Here is a 14,928-nt window from a genome sequence, read left to right on the forward strand (position 1 = left end):
TCTAACACATCAACTCTGAGGGCAAAATGTTCACTTGCTGCCTAATATATCCCACCCACTAACAGGTGCCATGATGAGGAGATAATCAGTGTTATTCACTTCACCTGTCACTGCTCATAATGTTATGCCTGATTCGGTGTATGTAAAGCTTATTTGTGATCTGAAATGGAGTCTCTTTATGTGTTTTCTCTCCAGATGACTCTTACTCCTTTGCAGAGGTGCTTTTCTATGGGAACGAGGCGACGCTGTTGATCTTTGACACACTCTTTTTCTGCGTTGTTGATCTCGGCAGTCAGAACTACATTCTGGCAGCTGTGCTAACATATGTACAGCAACTGGTTAGTAAATGTGTGTGTAGATATCTGAACAGGATGTACACTACCATTCAAAAGGTTTTTTTTTGTTTCCAGGAGCACTGGGGCCTCCCACTCCTTTGCACTGTTCTGTAAGGGAGTAGTTCACTGTTCTATGAAGGGAGTTAAGATAAGTTCTTACCATGAAAAGAAAGAGTTAAAGTCTTTTTGAACCTAAAGAAGGCCACTTTTATTGCGTTCTTAATCAGCTGTGCTAGCGTAAATGCAAAAGGGTTTTCTAATAATCATTTAGCCTAATAAAAAAGATTGACTTGGATTTTAGTAAACTTAACATGAGATTGAACCAGAGGACTGATGGTTGCTGGTAATGGGCCTCTGTGCCATAATGTAGAGCTTTCTTTAAAAATCATCTGATTAATTTTATTTTTTTAAGTAGATAAAAAAAGAAATTTCCAGTAGTATAAGTTTCTAAACCCACACACAAATCATACACTGCTGTATCTGCTAATCTGTCTTAGACTCCCACAGTCTAGCATATTAAACTTTTAGAGTTTACAGAGGTGTTTCCTCTTTTGGGCATACTGAGTTCTCTAGTCCTCTAGTCCTAGACTAGTTGACATTGTGTCCCTTGTGTCTTCTTCGTGACCCTTCTCTCTCCGATTCTCTTTCTTCTTAGGCCAGGGAGAGATATATCCATTTTGCTTTCAGACTGTGCCAATCCAAGCCAATGTCTGCGTGTGGGAGTTTCTGAAATGTGACATTATCTGTTGTTTTCTCACTGTACTTTCCTAAACCATTATTGGATAAATAACCGTCTAAATAACTGCTAGTCTCGGTTTTCACAAGCCCTGGTTTATGGTTTCATATAGTATGTGTGAAATGTCCCTTTACCTGTGGTTAACAGTGGAGTTTAGAACTAAATAACCCTGGGGTTAAACACCCTTGAGTGTGAAATCCCCTTGAGTATGGTTAATGTACCAATGATAATCATGTTTAACCAATTTTAAGACAGGTAATATCAAAAGTGAATGTTTTTGAGTAACAAATTTTATGATCACACGAAAATGGCCTATTATAAATTATTCGCAAGGTTATATTAATATGTACTGATGACCGTGATGGTTCTGACAGGGGTGGAACAAATGAAACTGGAGGAAAATGATTTGCAGAATTCACAAGAAGTGCATTTATTATGTCGAGTTTCAGTGGTTCAGCACAAACACACACACACACACACCCACACACACACACACACAGTTCTGTGTACTCCCCTCTCTCAACCGCTTCCACAATGACACTGGCTCAGTTTAATTCTTTTATATGTCCAATTCGTTTAATACAATTTACATTTGCATATAATTGCGTCATTAAAGGTATACACTGTATTTTAAGCCAAAAAATTTTAATTAAGCTTGTACAAGTTACAGATTAAACTCGGATATGGCTGTAATCATTCAGATGATCATCACAATCTATATGTGTGTGTTATTTGTTCCTACAGGTCTTCAGGCTGATTCGAAATGTCTCCGGTCGCAGGAACCTGGCCAGAAAAACTCTGGTTGACAAAAGATTCCTCATCTAATTTACTTATTTCATCATGTACATTTTGCATTCATACCACTTTTATTGTATTTCTTACTTTGCCAACTCAAAGCAAGTTGTGTTTTGATGCCTTAATGTTTTGTATGGATTTGTGTGGTTTGAACTAGATTTTTGTTTTTAATTTGTATAGTTTGTTATTTCTTGTGTAGAGTACAGAAAATTCAGTATTTTTCTACAATCATTAAACACTACATTGATTGACCGTGTGTACAGTATATGCTGTGGAATGATGTTGAACATCAGCATGTTGTGTGGTCTGAGATGATTCTCTCTCTTCGCCACTGTTATAAAAAAGGGGTTGTGTGACATTTACAGCATTTGTCAGGCGCCCTTATCCTTATCTCATTTATATAACTGACCACTTGAGGGTTAAGGACCTTGCTCAAGGGTCCAGCAGTGGCAACTTCGTGCTACTGGGATTCAAATTCTCAACCTTCCAGCACCTGATCCACTTCCCTGAGTTACTGTAACCTTGCTATCAAGCCAGGAAGCAGGAGGCAGATCTGGCAACAAGTCATTTCCATCCACAGAGTTGCTGCTCAATACATACCCTTTTTGTTACTCTGTATAAACTTTCAAGACTGTTGTTTATGAAAATCCCAGACCAGCAGTTTCTGAAATACTCAGAATGCCCAAGTATCTCCAGCAAGCGTGTCAAGGTCAAATTCACTGAGATAACATTTTCCTCCTGTCATTAAACTGCAGCTGTGTTCAGAACCCAAACACTCAAGGCCAAACAGAGACATGAGGGCAGAATAATAAGATGAACTGGATGAATGCTTACTGAACTGGGCAAATGATTTAGTTAAACTGAAAATGATTTAATAAATCGAATAGCGCACATTCCCAATAGCTGCATGTTTACTGAAAAGCTGTCTTTCTTTGGCTTGAATAATTTGTATAGGTGAAATGAATGAATATAGACTAGTTTATCTACACTTACATTCAAGTCTACACAAAAATAAAAATAGACTTGGAAACTAGTATAGATCTTGAAAAGAAATTCTGTCCAACCTATTGCCCTAACTTGACCTAAACTTTAGAATTGGAGTTGGATTTAACCTCAGCTTTAGCTATAGTAGCAAATAATGAAATATTTCAGTAAATAATAAGTACATAATTCAGTAAACGGTGGCAATGCTATTCACTGCACCACCATGCCACTATATTAAAAACCTAAATCTACATCAACTTCATACATTTGCCTTAATTTGCAAACACTAACAATAAACGAATTTAAATACAGCTATATTGACCCTCCTAGTTTCCTACAAGTAAAAAATAAATAATGCCACATAAGATTTTCAGTCAATTAGAGCAGGTTCAATGCTGATAATCAATTCAACCTACGTCTTCTAGTGTAAATATCTAACCAGTCAGTGTCCTATGAAAAGTCATTCTTTCAGTGTTTAATCAGTACCTTGTTAGAATTTATTTTAGCCTGTATAGAAAAAATAGAAAAGCCTCTTCTCTGTCAAATTAAGCTATGGGGTTTCGTGCATTTCCGCAGACGTTTTTGTTCTCTTGTATCATTTAGTTCTCAACTTTCATTCGTGTGTTTCCTGTTTGGATATGAAATGATGTATGTGGTAATCTTGAAACTGGCTGTTTCTAGTCTCTGTCACTGTCCTCATCTGACCTCGGAATTAGGGCCGCCGTAGAAGTACTCCAGATGACTAATTGAAATTTCTTATAGTGTGATCAGACGGTTTCACCTCACATGGTGTTCTGTGTATGACATAAGAAAATATGTCTCAAACATATACTACACTATTAATAGAAAGAGAAAGGCTAAAAGAAGTAAACTGGTGAGAATTAAATATAGCCATTAACATAGGCTTAATCTTAATGGAAAATGTATATATTTAGAAGCAAAGGAATCATTATTTGGAAGTGTCTGAAGATTTAAGATGAGGGGATGGAGACAGGATTTACAAGCAAAGGAATGAGCAATAATTTCAGCAGGAGGTGTGTTTTCTTAAACTGGTTTGTTCTCAAAGCAATGAGATCGGTGTGTTTCAGAACTTCACAAAAAAGATGAACCAGTGCTTTGTTAACTCGACTTTTTGTTTGATTAATAAAATGTCGACTTTTTGACATCAGGCCTCAAGCCTCAGAGATATTTTTATTCCATGACATCTCTTTACTTTTAATGGAAAAATACGTATTTATATCTGTTTATTCAGAAGCTGAGTCTTCCTTTCAACAGGTTAGAAACCAAGGGTCTTTCAGCAGGGTGCACAAAACAGATGAGGAAGCAATAAGTTGTCAGAAGAGGAGGAGCTGTGTTGTTTTGAACTTCACTGTTTCAATCTATTGTTTTATCAGCAGAGCTGCTCCAAAAGTCTGATCTGATTCATTCATTTGGTGAGTATATAATATATTGTAGGAGGATTTAGTCAGCAAAGAATGGAAAACATGATCAGGTTTTGGTCGAATTTTTAGCATCATTTCTGCCTGGGTTTATTTATAGGCATGTTCGGGCATGCCTCAAAGTTTCATTTCTCATTAGGTTGATATCATGTTCTCTGATGACTTAAAAAAGGATTATTTGTTCCTTCTGGTACAACATAGATGAAATTGGTTATTTTCATGACTGTGGTGATTCTCACTGTATGCTTGCTAATTTACCTGATGATATCCTGCCTGTTTTTTCTTTCTTTCTTTCTTTCTTTCTTTCTTTCTTTCTTTCTTTCTTTCTTTCTTTCTTTCTTTCTTTCTTTCTTTCTACACACACACACACACATACATGTATATAATTTCTTTATAATTTCACACACATACATGTATATACGTTTTTAGAATAATAATTTATGGTTTGTTGTCCCATGAATGTTTTATAGAGTGGGAAAGTACCTAAGTAAATATTGATGCCAGAGAAGGAGTGGCTTGCAAAAAGGGAAAAAAAAAAAAAACGACAGCTTATGTAATGTGTTTTGAGGAAGGTATAAAAAGATGCGCACAGACTCAGCATTTGGGGATTCTCTTGGAACTGCCTGGTTTTCTTTCTTAAAATCCAAAAAAGTCAAAAGTAAATATTTTGACATCCCAACAACTGGATTTTGAGATTAGCTTATTTCTTTTGCTAAGATTTTAGGATATTCTTTTTAGAATTTGTTCATTTTGCTAAAAATCTGCCGTCAATTTACAGGGGCTGGGAGGAAACTGTAACATTTCCTATTTGTACGCTGAGGACAGAAGGTACAGGACAGAGGTGACCATGGCTGTCGTAAGGTAATGAAATAAACATTTATAAAATTATATTTTAATTATAGAAACCTGTAATATAAATCTTCAGCCCAATTTGAGGGTTAAACATGTTTTTTTTAGCCTAATTTGATAAACCAAGTAGTCTCGTGTTGGAAATGATCTTGATTTTATAGTCCTGAGTTTCGAGTTTAGAGAATGTTGGTTTGTTTATCTTTTGGTCATTATTTTCTTGGGTCATGAATTGAAAAAGAAAACGTTAAAGGTTATTTTCAGTGTGGTTTTGAAATCCAGGCAGAAGACTTTTTATTATAAAAAAATTGCAGATTTTTATGATTTTTATCATAAAAAAATCGCAAACAAAATCAACTTGTTTCTTTTCCTTCTGTGTAAATAAAAATGTGAAATAGAGTAAATAAAACAGAGAATCAAAAAGTAAAATTTTCATCAACTTTTACAATCACTTTTAGCAAGAAATTCTAAAATTTTAATGACTTATATGAAATAGAGACATCGACAGTTCGAGGAGCACTTCCGTTCTTAATATTTAATAACTATTTCACGAGGATAAAGTTAGTTCTTGATCACCAATTTCTTATGCTGTTATGCCTGAACAGGTCCGGTAGTTTCAATCTCTCGTGAAGTGTGAACCACACTAATGTAGTCAAAGCTGTAAACACTGAATAAATATTTTAGTTAATGTTTACATATTTGACATTTTTAAAAACAATAACCCCCCCCATCTTGGATATATAACAATATACATTCAATCTGTAATAAAGGTTAGTAAGCATCAACTTTGCCTGCTGCTTCCTGTCCTTTTAACCATTAAAGCATTTATAATTATGACAGTCATGAAAGGAGACATAAGCCAAGTATGTTGAGAAAAAATAATGATTTAACTGAAAAATAACTGCTACATGTAAAGTGTGTTAGTGTTATTGATGAACACTATTTTTATATACATTATAATTTACAAGCCATAGCACATAATCCTCTCAAGACGCTGAATTCATGAATACATGAAGCATGTAAAGGTTATTTAGCATGGAGAGTGTGTATTAGTAAACATTACTGTAAATGCGCCAGATTTAGCCAAATGCTATTTTTCATCTGTAGTCCATGGAATATAATAGATAAAATGAAACATGTATAAATAAAGTAAAGCATGTACAGATAAAATGTCTGACCAGTTAAAACCAATATTGTTTCTTTCTTTAAATTCTTTGAATTTAAAACTCATAATGTGAATAAAGCTCAGTGTCATCACCTCATGTTATATAGATAAAATGAAACATGTTTAAATAAAGTAAAGCATGTACAGATAAAATATCTGACAAATTAAAACCAATATTGTTTCTTTTTAGAGAATGGAGACCAGACACAAATTCCAGAGGCCATTACTACATGAATTATGAAGGGGCACATGTTAGTCTATCTGAGCTGAGAAAGAGAAACCGTGAACACCGGTACCTGAGAAAAGAAGGCATTCCCCGTTATCCTAAATATGTCTTCCATGAGCCCAATGTTTGCCATGTAACTGAGAAGAGTGGCCTTCATGGAATCTTCAATGACAATGGATTCAGAGGTGGTGATGATGGCTTCCTGTGGTGGAGCCTTTCAATGTCTGCTAACTCAATGCAAAAACAGCCATACCTGGAAGAATTTGCCACTTCTCCTGCATTCCAGACTGAATCCCGTTATGGCAACTTCCGCTTCACTCTTCCACTAACAGAGCTCCTGAAACAATACAGCAAGCAGTTCTGCTGGAGAACTTCTCCGATTCTACGTGTGTTAGGCACCAAGCTCTACAAGCAAGAAATAGTCTATTCTGTTTTGGTGCATCCACAATACATGAGGTGCTATAGGGAATATCCTCGCCTACCTGTTAAAATCGAGCCTGATAAATATTTGTGTATGTACAGCCAAAAGACAATGACCTGGTGCTGTCAGTCACCTTCAGATAATTATGAATACGGCCTGGAGATGGATAATGAGGACGGTGTAGAGTATCCCAGTCCACTGGACAGGACAGAATATTTTGTATGGGACAAAGTAGCTGTGGCCTTCCACATGAAGAAGAACTGGGTACTGCGTTTAGGTCGCAGAAGTCTATTAAAACACTTGAGTGTATGTGAGGTAGCACAAGTGAATCTGTTAAAAGAGCCAGAAATGTCTGTCCAGAGGGCTATGGCAGAAGTAGAGTATTTAAAAAGAAAGTTTAATCTTTGAAAAACAAATTCAGATCTTTGTTCAGAGGTGGTTGGTCTTGATTCTGTAGTTAAACAAAAGTTGTAACTCGAACCCGAACACCCAGACCACTTCATTAAAATCAGAATGAAACTAATATGCCACAGCACTGTTTTCTATAACAACAACTCCGACAGCGCAGGCTGCAATTCAACTGACATGTTTATGTTTATACATTCTTATAATACAAGTGTTGAATTGTTGATTTGGTGAATCTTTCTGTAACATGTTCAACATTTATGGAAGGAGTCTTCAGTGTCAGCACTGTTATTCTAATGTTGAGTACATTTTCAAGACTTATAATCTCCTTATAATGTCTCCAAATGGTCGTGAAATATCAAGAAACTTGCAATTCAAGCTCTGTATTTCGTTATATTAAATATATAAAACCTTCGTAAATGCTACTGTATATTTATACATATATATCAGCTAACATTTCATTTGTTACTTTGGTCAATGTTTCTGGTATCCTGGTATTTTTTGCGTCATTAAAAATGTAATGAGGAGAATCTATTAAAATTTAGAGTACAGTCTGATCTGTGAAATTAAACCGATAATGTGGTGTTCAGATGCATAAAGGATGGACAAGTAATTTAAGTGGTGTTCAGGGGTGAAAAAATATTTGAGTATTTATACTTTATTATTATTCTTATGTATTATTTTGGCATATTTTACTTCAAATGTCTCATAGTCTGATCAGACGGTTTCACCTCACACGGTGTTCTGTGTACGACTGATGAGAAAATGTGTCTCAAACATATGCTACACTATTAAGATGAAATTTATTTATAATTCACTTGTAGCATCATGTACACAATAAATAAAATCCTAAAAATCTATTTTTGGAAAAATCTCCTGATTTATTATAATGAACTTCAATTTATGGAATGTTTTACTGCTGATTTTTGATTTTTTAACCTTCATCAGTGAAAGTTTTTTGCTTATTCTTAACCAATGTGAATAAAAATCAAGGGCAAAGAAGAAACAAGAGAAACGCTAAAAGAAGTAAACTGGTGAGAATTAAATATAGACATTAACATAGGCTTAGTCTTAATGGAAAAATATATATCTTTATATTTTAGAAGCAAAGCAATGTTTATTTGGAAGTGTATGATGACTAATTTACGAGGATTTATGAGGAATAAGCAATAATTTCAGCAGAAGGTGTGTTTTCTTAAACTGGTTTGATCTTGAAGCAGTGAAGCTGATCTGAAAGCCAGGATGAATTCACTCAATTGTTGACTCAAGTGGTCCAAATGATATTATACTTAGGTCTGATCACCTCTCAAATGATGCCTTATAAACATTTTTATTTTATCACTTTGGAAAGAAAGGTTTCTGCTGAATATAAAATGTAAAAATGTGTGTCAGAATTCAATCTGTAGATTTATTCAGCAGAAATTGGACAATATTAAAGCTTTGGTTTAAGTTCTGGCATCGTGATAAGATTTTGTTCAGGCATGCCTCAAAGTTTCATTTCTCATTAGGCTTGGGCTGTCTCAAAGTTTTGTTTTTGGTGAGAAAAACGTTCAGCCGACTTTGAACGACAATTTCAGACACCACAATAACTTCCATGCCACAAAGTAGAAAGTGACTTGCTTCAAGATGACTAACGGATGAATAGAAAGATAAACTTCAAGAAAAAAACAGAGAGAAAGACTGGTGGTATCATACCACCATTAAAGGGGCGTTAGACAAAAAACGTAGTGTGGGGCCACGGTGTGGTCAAATAAAAAGAGGGAAAATCTAGCTTGGTGAGATCACTGTGTTTTAGAACTGTATAAAAAGATGAACCAGTGCTTTGTTAAACAGTTACTCTGCTCAATTACTCGACTTTTTGTTTGATTAATAAAATGTTGACTTTTTGACATCAGGCCTCAAGCCTCAGAGGTAGCTTTAGTCCTTGACATCTCTTTACTTTTAATAGAAAAAAAATACGTATATCTGTTTATTCAGAAGCTGAGTCTTCCTTTCAACAGGTTAGAAAACAAGGGTCTTTCAGCAGGGTGCACAAAACAGATGAGGAAGCAATAAGTCATCAGAAGAGGAGGAGCTGTGTTGTGTTTTTTCACTGGTTTAAACTTCACTGTTTCAATCTGTTGTTTTATCATAAGAGCTGCTCCAAAAGTCTCATCTGATTCATTCATTTGGTGAGTATATAATATATAGTATGAGGATTTAGTCAGCAAAGAATGGAAAACATAATCAGGTTTTGGTTGAATTTTTGGCATCATTTCTGCCTGGGTTTATTTATAGGCATGTTCGGGCATGCCTCAAAATTTCATTTCTGGTTAGGCTGACTCGGAAATTTCTGATGTCAGACCTGAATGTAAATTCACCAGATTTACCAAATTCAACGGCCATTTTAGACGTGTAAAACACCACAGTGTTCTCTGATGACTAAAAAAAGGATGATTTGTTCCTTCTGGTACAACAAAGATGAAACTGCTTGTTATCTTTATGACTGGTGATTCTTATTGCTAATTTACCTGATGATATCCGGTCTGTTCTTTCTTTCTTTCTTTCTTTCTTTCTTTCTTTCTTTCTTTCTTTCTTTCTTTCTTTCTTTCTTTCTTTCTTTCTTTCTTTCTTTCTATATAGATTCCCTATCAATTCCCCTCCTCGTTATTTCCATCTCTATACATTTTAAAAAAGTTATTGCAGCTATTATTAATCACCACAAATATTGTCTATACAAGTAAGAGAAATTGTTAATATATTAAAATGTGTTATTATTTGTATTTATTAAATATTGCACTCTATTTACACCCCAAGTGTAAGATAAATTACGACTACAACTGAGGTGTGATATTTGCGTATTAAGAAAGGGTTGTGTTAATTTTTGACGTGTGTTGAGTACTGTATTGAATGTATCGTGTTGTTGACCAAACAACGACAACAAATTCATATGTAAATGTATATGAGAAATAAAATGATGTGATTCTGATTTTAAACACCAAAAAGACACTCAATAAAGGAAAGTGCAATGAAAGGTAATAGGATCAACATACATATCTGAAGTACATGTGATTATATTTAATAAACTGAAAAGCTTAGCAGGTTTAGATAGTTTCCTTACAGAACAGTGGCCAAGAATTTCTTCATGAACCCATCATGTGTTAAGCTTTTAGAATAATGATTAAGGGTGTGTTGTGCCGCGAAGATTTTATAGAGTAGGAAAGTACCTCAGGAAATATTAGTGCGGCTTATGTAATGTGTTGAGGAAGGTATAAAAAGATGCGTGCAGAGTCAGCATTTGGGGATTTTCATAGAACTGCCTAGATTTGTTTCTTTTGACATCACAACAACTGGGTTTTGAGATTAGCTTACTTCTTTTGCTAATATTTTAAGATATATATTTTTTTTAATTTGTAAATTTTGCCAAAAATCAGCCATCAGTTTACAGGGGCTGGGAGGAAGCTGTAACATTTCCTGTTTGTACACTGAGGACAGAAAAGAAGAGGTGACCATGGCTGTCGTAAGGTAATAAAATAAACATTTATAAAGTTATATTTTCAGTGTGGTTTCGAAATCCAGGCAGAAGACACTACCGCTTTTTTATCATAAAAAATCACAGATACAAGACATAAAATCAACTTGTTTCTTTTCCTTCTATGTTAATAAAAAAAGTGAAATAGAGTAAATAAAACAGAGAATCAAAAAATAAAACTTACTACACAGTACAACAGAGCGCGACCCACACTGACTGAATCAGTTTACATGCTCGACTCACTGACTGAATCAGTTACATGCTCAGCTCACTGAATGAATCAGTTTACATGCTGGACTCACTGACTGAATCAGTTTACATGCTCAACTCACTGAATGAATCAGTTTACATGCTCGACTCACTGACTGAATCAGTTTACATGCTCAACTCACCGACTGAATCAGTTTACATGCTCGACTCACTGACTGAATCAATTTACATGCTCAACTCACTGAATGAATCAGTTTACATGCTTGACTCACTGACTGAATCAGTTTACATGCTCGACTCACTGACTGAATCAGTTTACATGCTCAACTCACCGAGTGAATCAGTTTACATGCTCGACTCACTGACTGAATCAGTTTACATGCTCAACTCACTGGCTGAATCAATTTACATGCACAACTCACTGACTGAATCAGTTTACATGCTTGACTCACTGAGTGAATCAGTTTACATGCTCAACTCACTGGCTGAATCAGTTTACATGCTCGACTCACTGACTGAATCAGTTTACATGCTCAACTCAGTTTACATGCTCAACTCACTGAGTGAATCAGTTTACATGCTCGACTCAGTGAGTGAATCAGTTTACATGCTCGACTCACTGACTGAATCAGTTTACATGCTCGACTCACCGACTGAATCAGTTTACATGCTCGACTCAGTGACTGAATCAGTTTACATGCTCAACTCACTGACTGAATCAGTTTATATCTTCGACTGACCGACTGAATCAGAGAAAATCGATATACATTCTTGACTCATTGAGTGAATCGGTTTATATGATCAACCCACTGAGTGAATTAGAGTGAATCAATTTATATGCTCGACTCACTGAGAGAATCAAAGTGAATCGGTTTAAATGTTCGACTCATTGAAAAGCGCGTAGAGGAGAAGATTCCAGTGAAAATACCAGTGCCCCGAAATCAATTTTAATGACTTACATAAATTACAGTAGTCCACGGTTTGACCAGCACTTCCGTTCTTAATATTTAATAACTATTTCACGAGGATAAAGTTAGTTCTTGATCACCAATTTCTTTTAAAGATATTCCGTTACACCTGAAAAGGTCCAGTAGTTTCAATCTCCCGCCTGTAGATGGCGCTGTGAACCACACTAATGTAGTCAAAGCTGTAAACACTGAATAAACGGGAAAACGACTATCGGATATATATTATATTTTACATATTTGACATTTTTTAAAAACAATAAACCCCTAACTTTGACATGTGACGATACACATTCAATCTGTAATAAAGTATGTTGAAAAAAAACAACGATTTAATTGAAATATAACTGCTATGTTTAAACTGTTAGTGTTACTGATTAACAGTGACATTAAAATTCACAAGCCATAGCACATAAAGCTCAGTGTCATTACCTCATTTGATAGATAGATAGATAGATAGATAGATAGATAGATAGATAGATAGATAGATAGATAGATAGATAAATGCTATTATGTTTGATTCCAGGTTGAGGGCTTTTTCTTTGTTTCTTCCTATTCGGGGTATGTTAATGACAAGCTACAACTACAGCATTATGTTTAAGATGTAGAGCTTTCAACCTGCTGCTGTACTCAGTAATATATCTAAATTATACACCACTAAAAACAGGCCTATTGAAAATGCTGATATGTAGAATGTAGTACAGATTCAGCAGGACATACACATATGCTTGATGACATGCATATCTGATTAGTCAAATTAAAGGACTATATTTTAATCTTTATGAACTATATACGGTTATAAGCCAACATTTTTCAGGGGACCCGTGATGGCTGCTGGACCCTAATGAAGTTTATTAGTTAGAGCCGGGATTTTAATGATTTATCTTACTTTATCAAAATGTCCAGCCACACTACACATTTACAGCTCTCTGTTAAATCTATACTGATATTATTTTGCGCTATTCTGCGTACATTGTCACTGTGCACAAATTCACATTTTCAATTAGTACAGGACAGGTAAAACATGTACAGATAAAATGTCTGACAAATTAAAATCAATATTATTTCTTTTTAGAGAATGGTTGGATGGCATAAGTACCAAAGGCATTAAATACAAATATTGTAATGGGGAACATGTTGGTTTAACTGAGCTGAGAGAGGACTTCCCTGAACACAACTACCTGGGAAAAGAAAGCATTCCCCGTTATCCTGAATATGTCTTCCAAGAGTCCAACGTTTGCCATGTAACTGAGAAGAGTGGCCTTCATGGAATCTTCACTGACAGTGGATTCAGAGGTGGTAATGATGGCTACCTGTGGTGGAGCCTTTCAATATCTGATGAATCAATGCAACAAAACCCTTTCGCTACTTCTCCTGCATTCCAGACCAAATCCCGTTATGGCAACTTCCGCTTCACTTTTCGACTAACAGAGCTCCTGAAACAATACAGCAAGCAGTTCTGCTGGAGAACTTCTCCGATTCTACGCGTGTTAGACACCAAGCTCTACAGGAAAGAAATAGTCTATTCTGTTTTGGTGCATCCACGAAACATGAGGTGCTATAGGGAATATCCTCGCCTACCTGTTGATATTGAGCCTGATACTGATTTGTGTGGGTACAGCCAAAAGACAATGACCTGGCACTGTCAGTCACCTTCAGATAATTATGAATACGGCCTGGAGATGAATGATGAGGATGGTGTAGAGTATCCCAGTCCACTGGACAGGACAGAATATTTTGTATGGGACAATGTAGCCGTGGCCTTCCACATGAAGAATGGGGTACTGCGATTAGATCGCAGTCAGCTATTAGAACACTTGAGTGTATGTGAGGTAGCACCAGTGAATCTGTTAAAAAACAAAGAGGAAAAAATGTCTGTCGAAGAGGCTGAGGAAGAAGTAAAGAAATTGAAAAGAAAGTTTAATCTTTGAAAAACAAATTCAGATCTTTGTTCAGAGGTGGTTGGTCTTGATTCTGTAGTTAAACAAAAGTTGTAACTCGAACCCGAACACCCAGACCACTTCATTAAAATCAGAATGAAACTAATATGCCACATTGTTGTTCTCAGTTTTGATCGGTCAGAAGGTACTGATTCATTTTCTATAACAACAACTCCGACAGCGCAGGCTGCAATTCAAATGACATGTTTATGTTTATACATTCTTATAATACAAGTACTGCATTGTTGATTTGGTGAATCTTTCTGTAACATGTTCAACTTTTATGGAAGGAGTCTTCAGTGTCAGCACTGTTATTCTAATGTATATCAGCTAACATTTCATTTGTTACTTTGGTCAATGTTTTTGGTATCCTGGTATTTTTTGCATCTTTAAAAGTACATTTGTTCTGTTCTGTTGCTGTGTGTTTTTTGCTCATGGACACAAAAATGCATTAAAAATAATGAGGAGAATCTTTTGTAACCCTACTTCCTTGGCTTATTTAATAGTCTCCATTCTCTTTTCGGGCTGTGGGTAATAAGCGGGCCACAGTTGAATTGCAACAACTTCTTTATTTTGGCCAAACGGCAAGGCAGTACATGAACTTTTTTTCCTCTCTCTACTCTTCTCCCTCACCCCGGTGCTACTACAACCTGTCCTCCCCCAGGAAAACCCCGGTGTTACTTGTTAGTTCCCTTTTAACATAACAAATACAACAAGAAAAATCAAATGTCACACATGCAGGGATACAGACAAAATAATAATGTGCTATAAATAATAATTAAATAATAGTCAATTCTAAATTAAAACACATAAATAAATAAATACCTTATGGGTGTACTTCATATGATAATAAATAAATCAATGCACAAGTAAGGTTACACTTTGTTAAACAGTTACTCTACAGACTGACTCGACTTTTTGTTTGATTAATAAAATGTTGACTTTTTGAG

At 35.4% G+C, this 14,928-nt stretch overlaps 1 protein-coding gene across 2 annotated transcripts in view; it reads left to right on the forward strand.

Moving 5' to 3' along the window:
* Positions 1 to 13,253, forward strand: part of tmem67 (transmembrane protein 67) — a 36,336-nt gene extending 23,083 nt beyond the window's left edge. Inside the window, exons 27-30 of one of the 2 annotated variants that reach the window (XM_058376658.1) lie at positions 196 to 338; positions 1,816 to 4,283; positions 10,766 to 10,856; positions 13,114 to 13,253. In XM_058376658.1, coding sequence (XP_058232641.1) covers positions 196 to 338; positions 1,816 to 1,896 — 224 coding nt within the window. In that variant the 3' untranslated portion in view covers positions 1,897 to 4,283; positions 10,766 to 10,856; positions 13,114 to 13,253. Of the gene's footprint in view, positions 1 to 195; positions 339 to 1,815; positions 4,284 to 5,067; positions 5,151 to 6,490; positions 8,213 to 10,765; positions 10,857 to 13,113 lie in introns of those variants that run through there. The other variant, XM_058376657.1, reaches the window with a different exon arrangement.
* The last annotated feature ends 1,675 nt before the right edge of the window (positions 13,254 to 14,928 follow it).

The sequence above is a fragment of the Hemibagrus wyckioides genome, linkage group LG23 (assembly GCF_019097595.1).
Source record: "Hemibagrus wyckioides isolate EC202008001 linkage group LG23, SWU_Hwy_1.0, whole genome shotgun sequence".
In the NCBI taxonomy this organism is placed as follows: Eukaryota; Metazoa; Chordata; class Actinopteri; order Siluriformes; family Bagridae; genus Hemibagrus; species Hemibagrus wyckioides.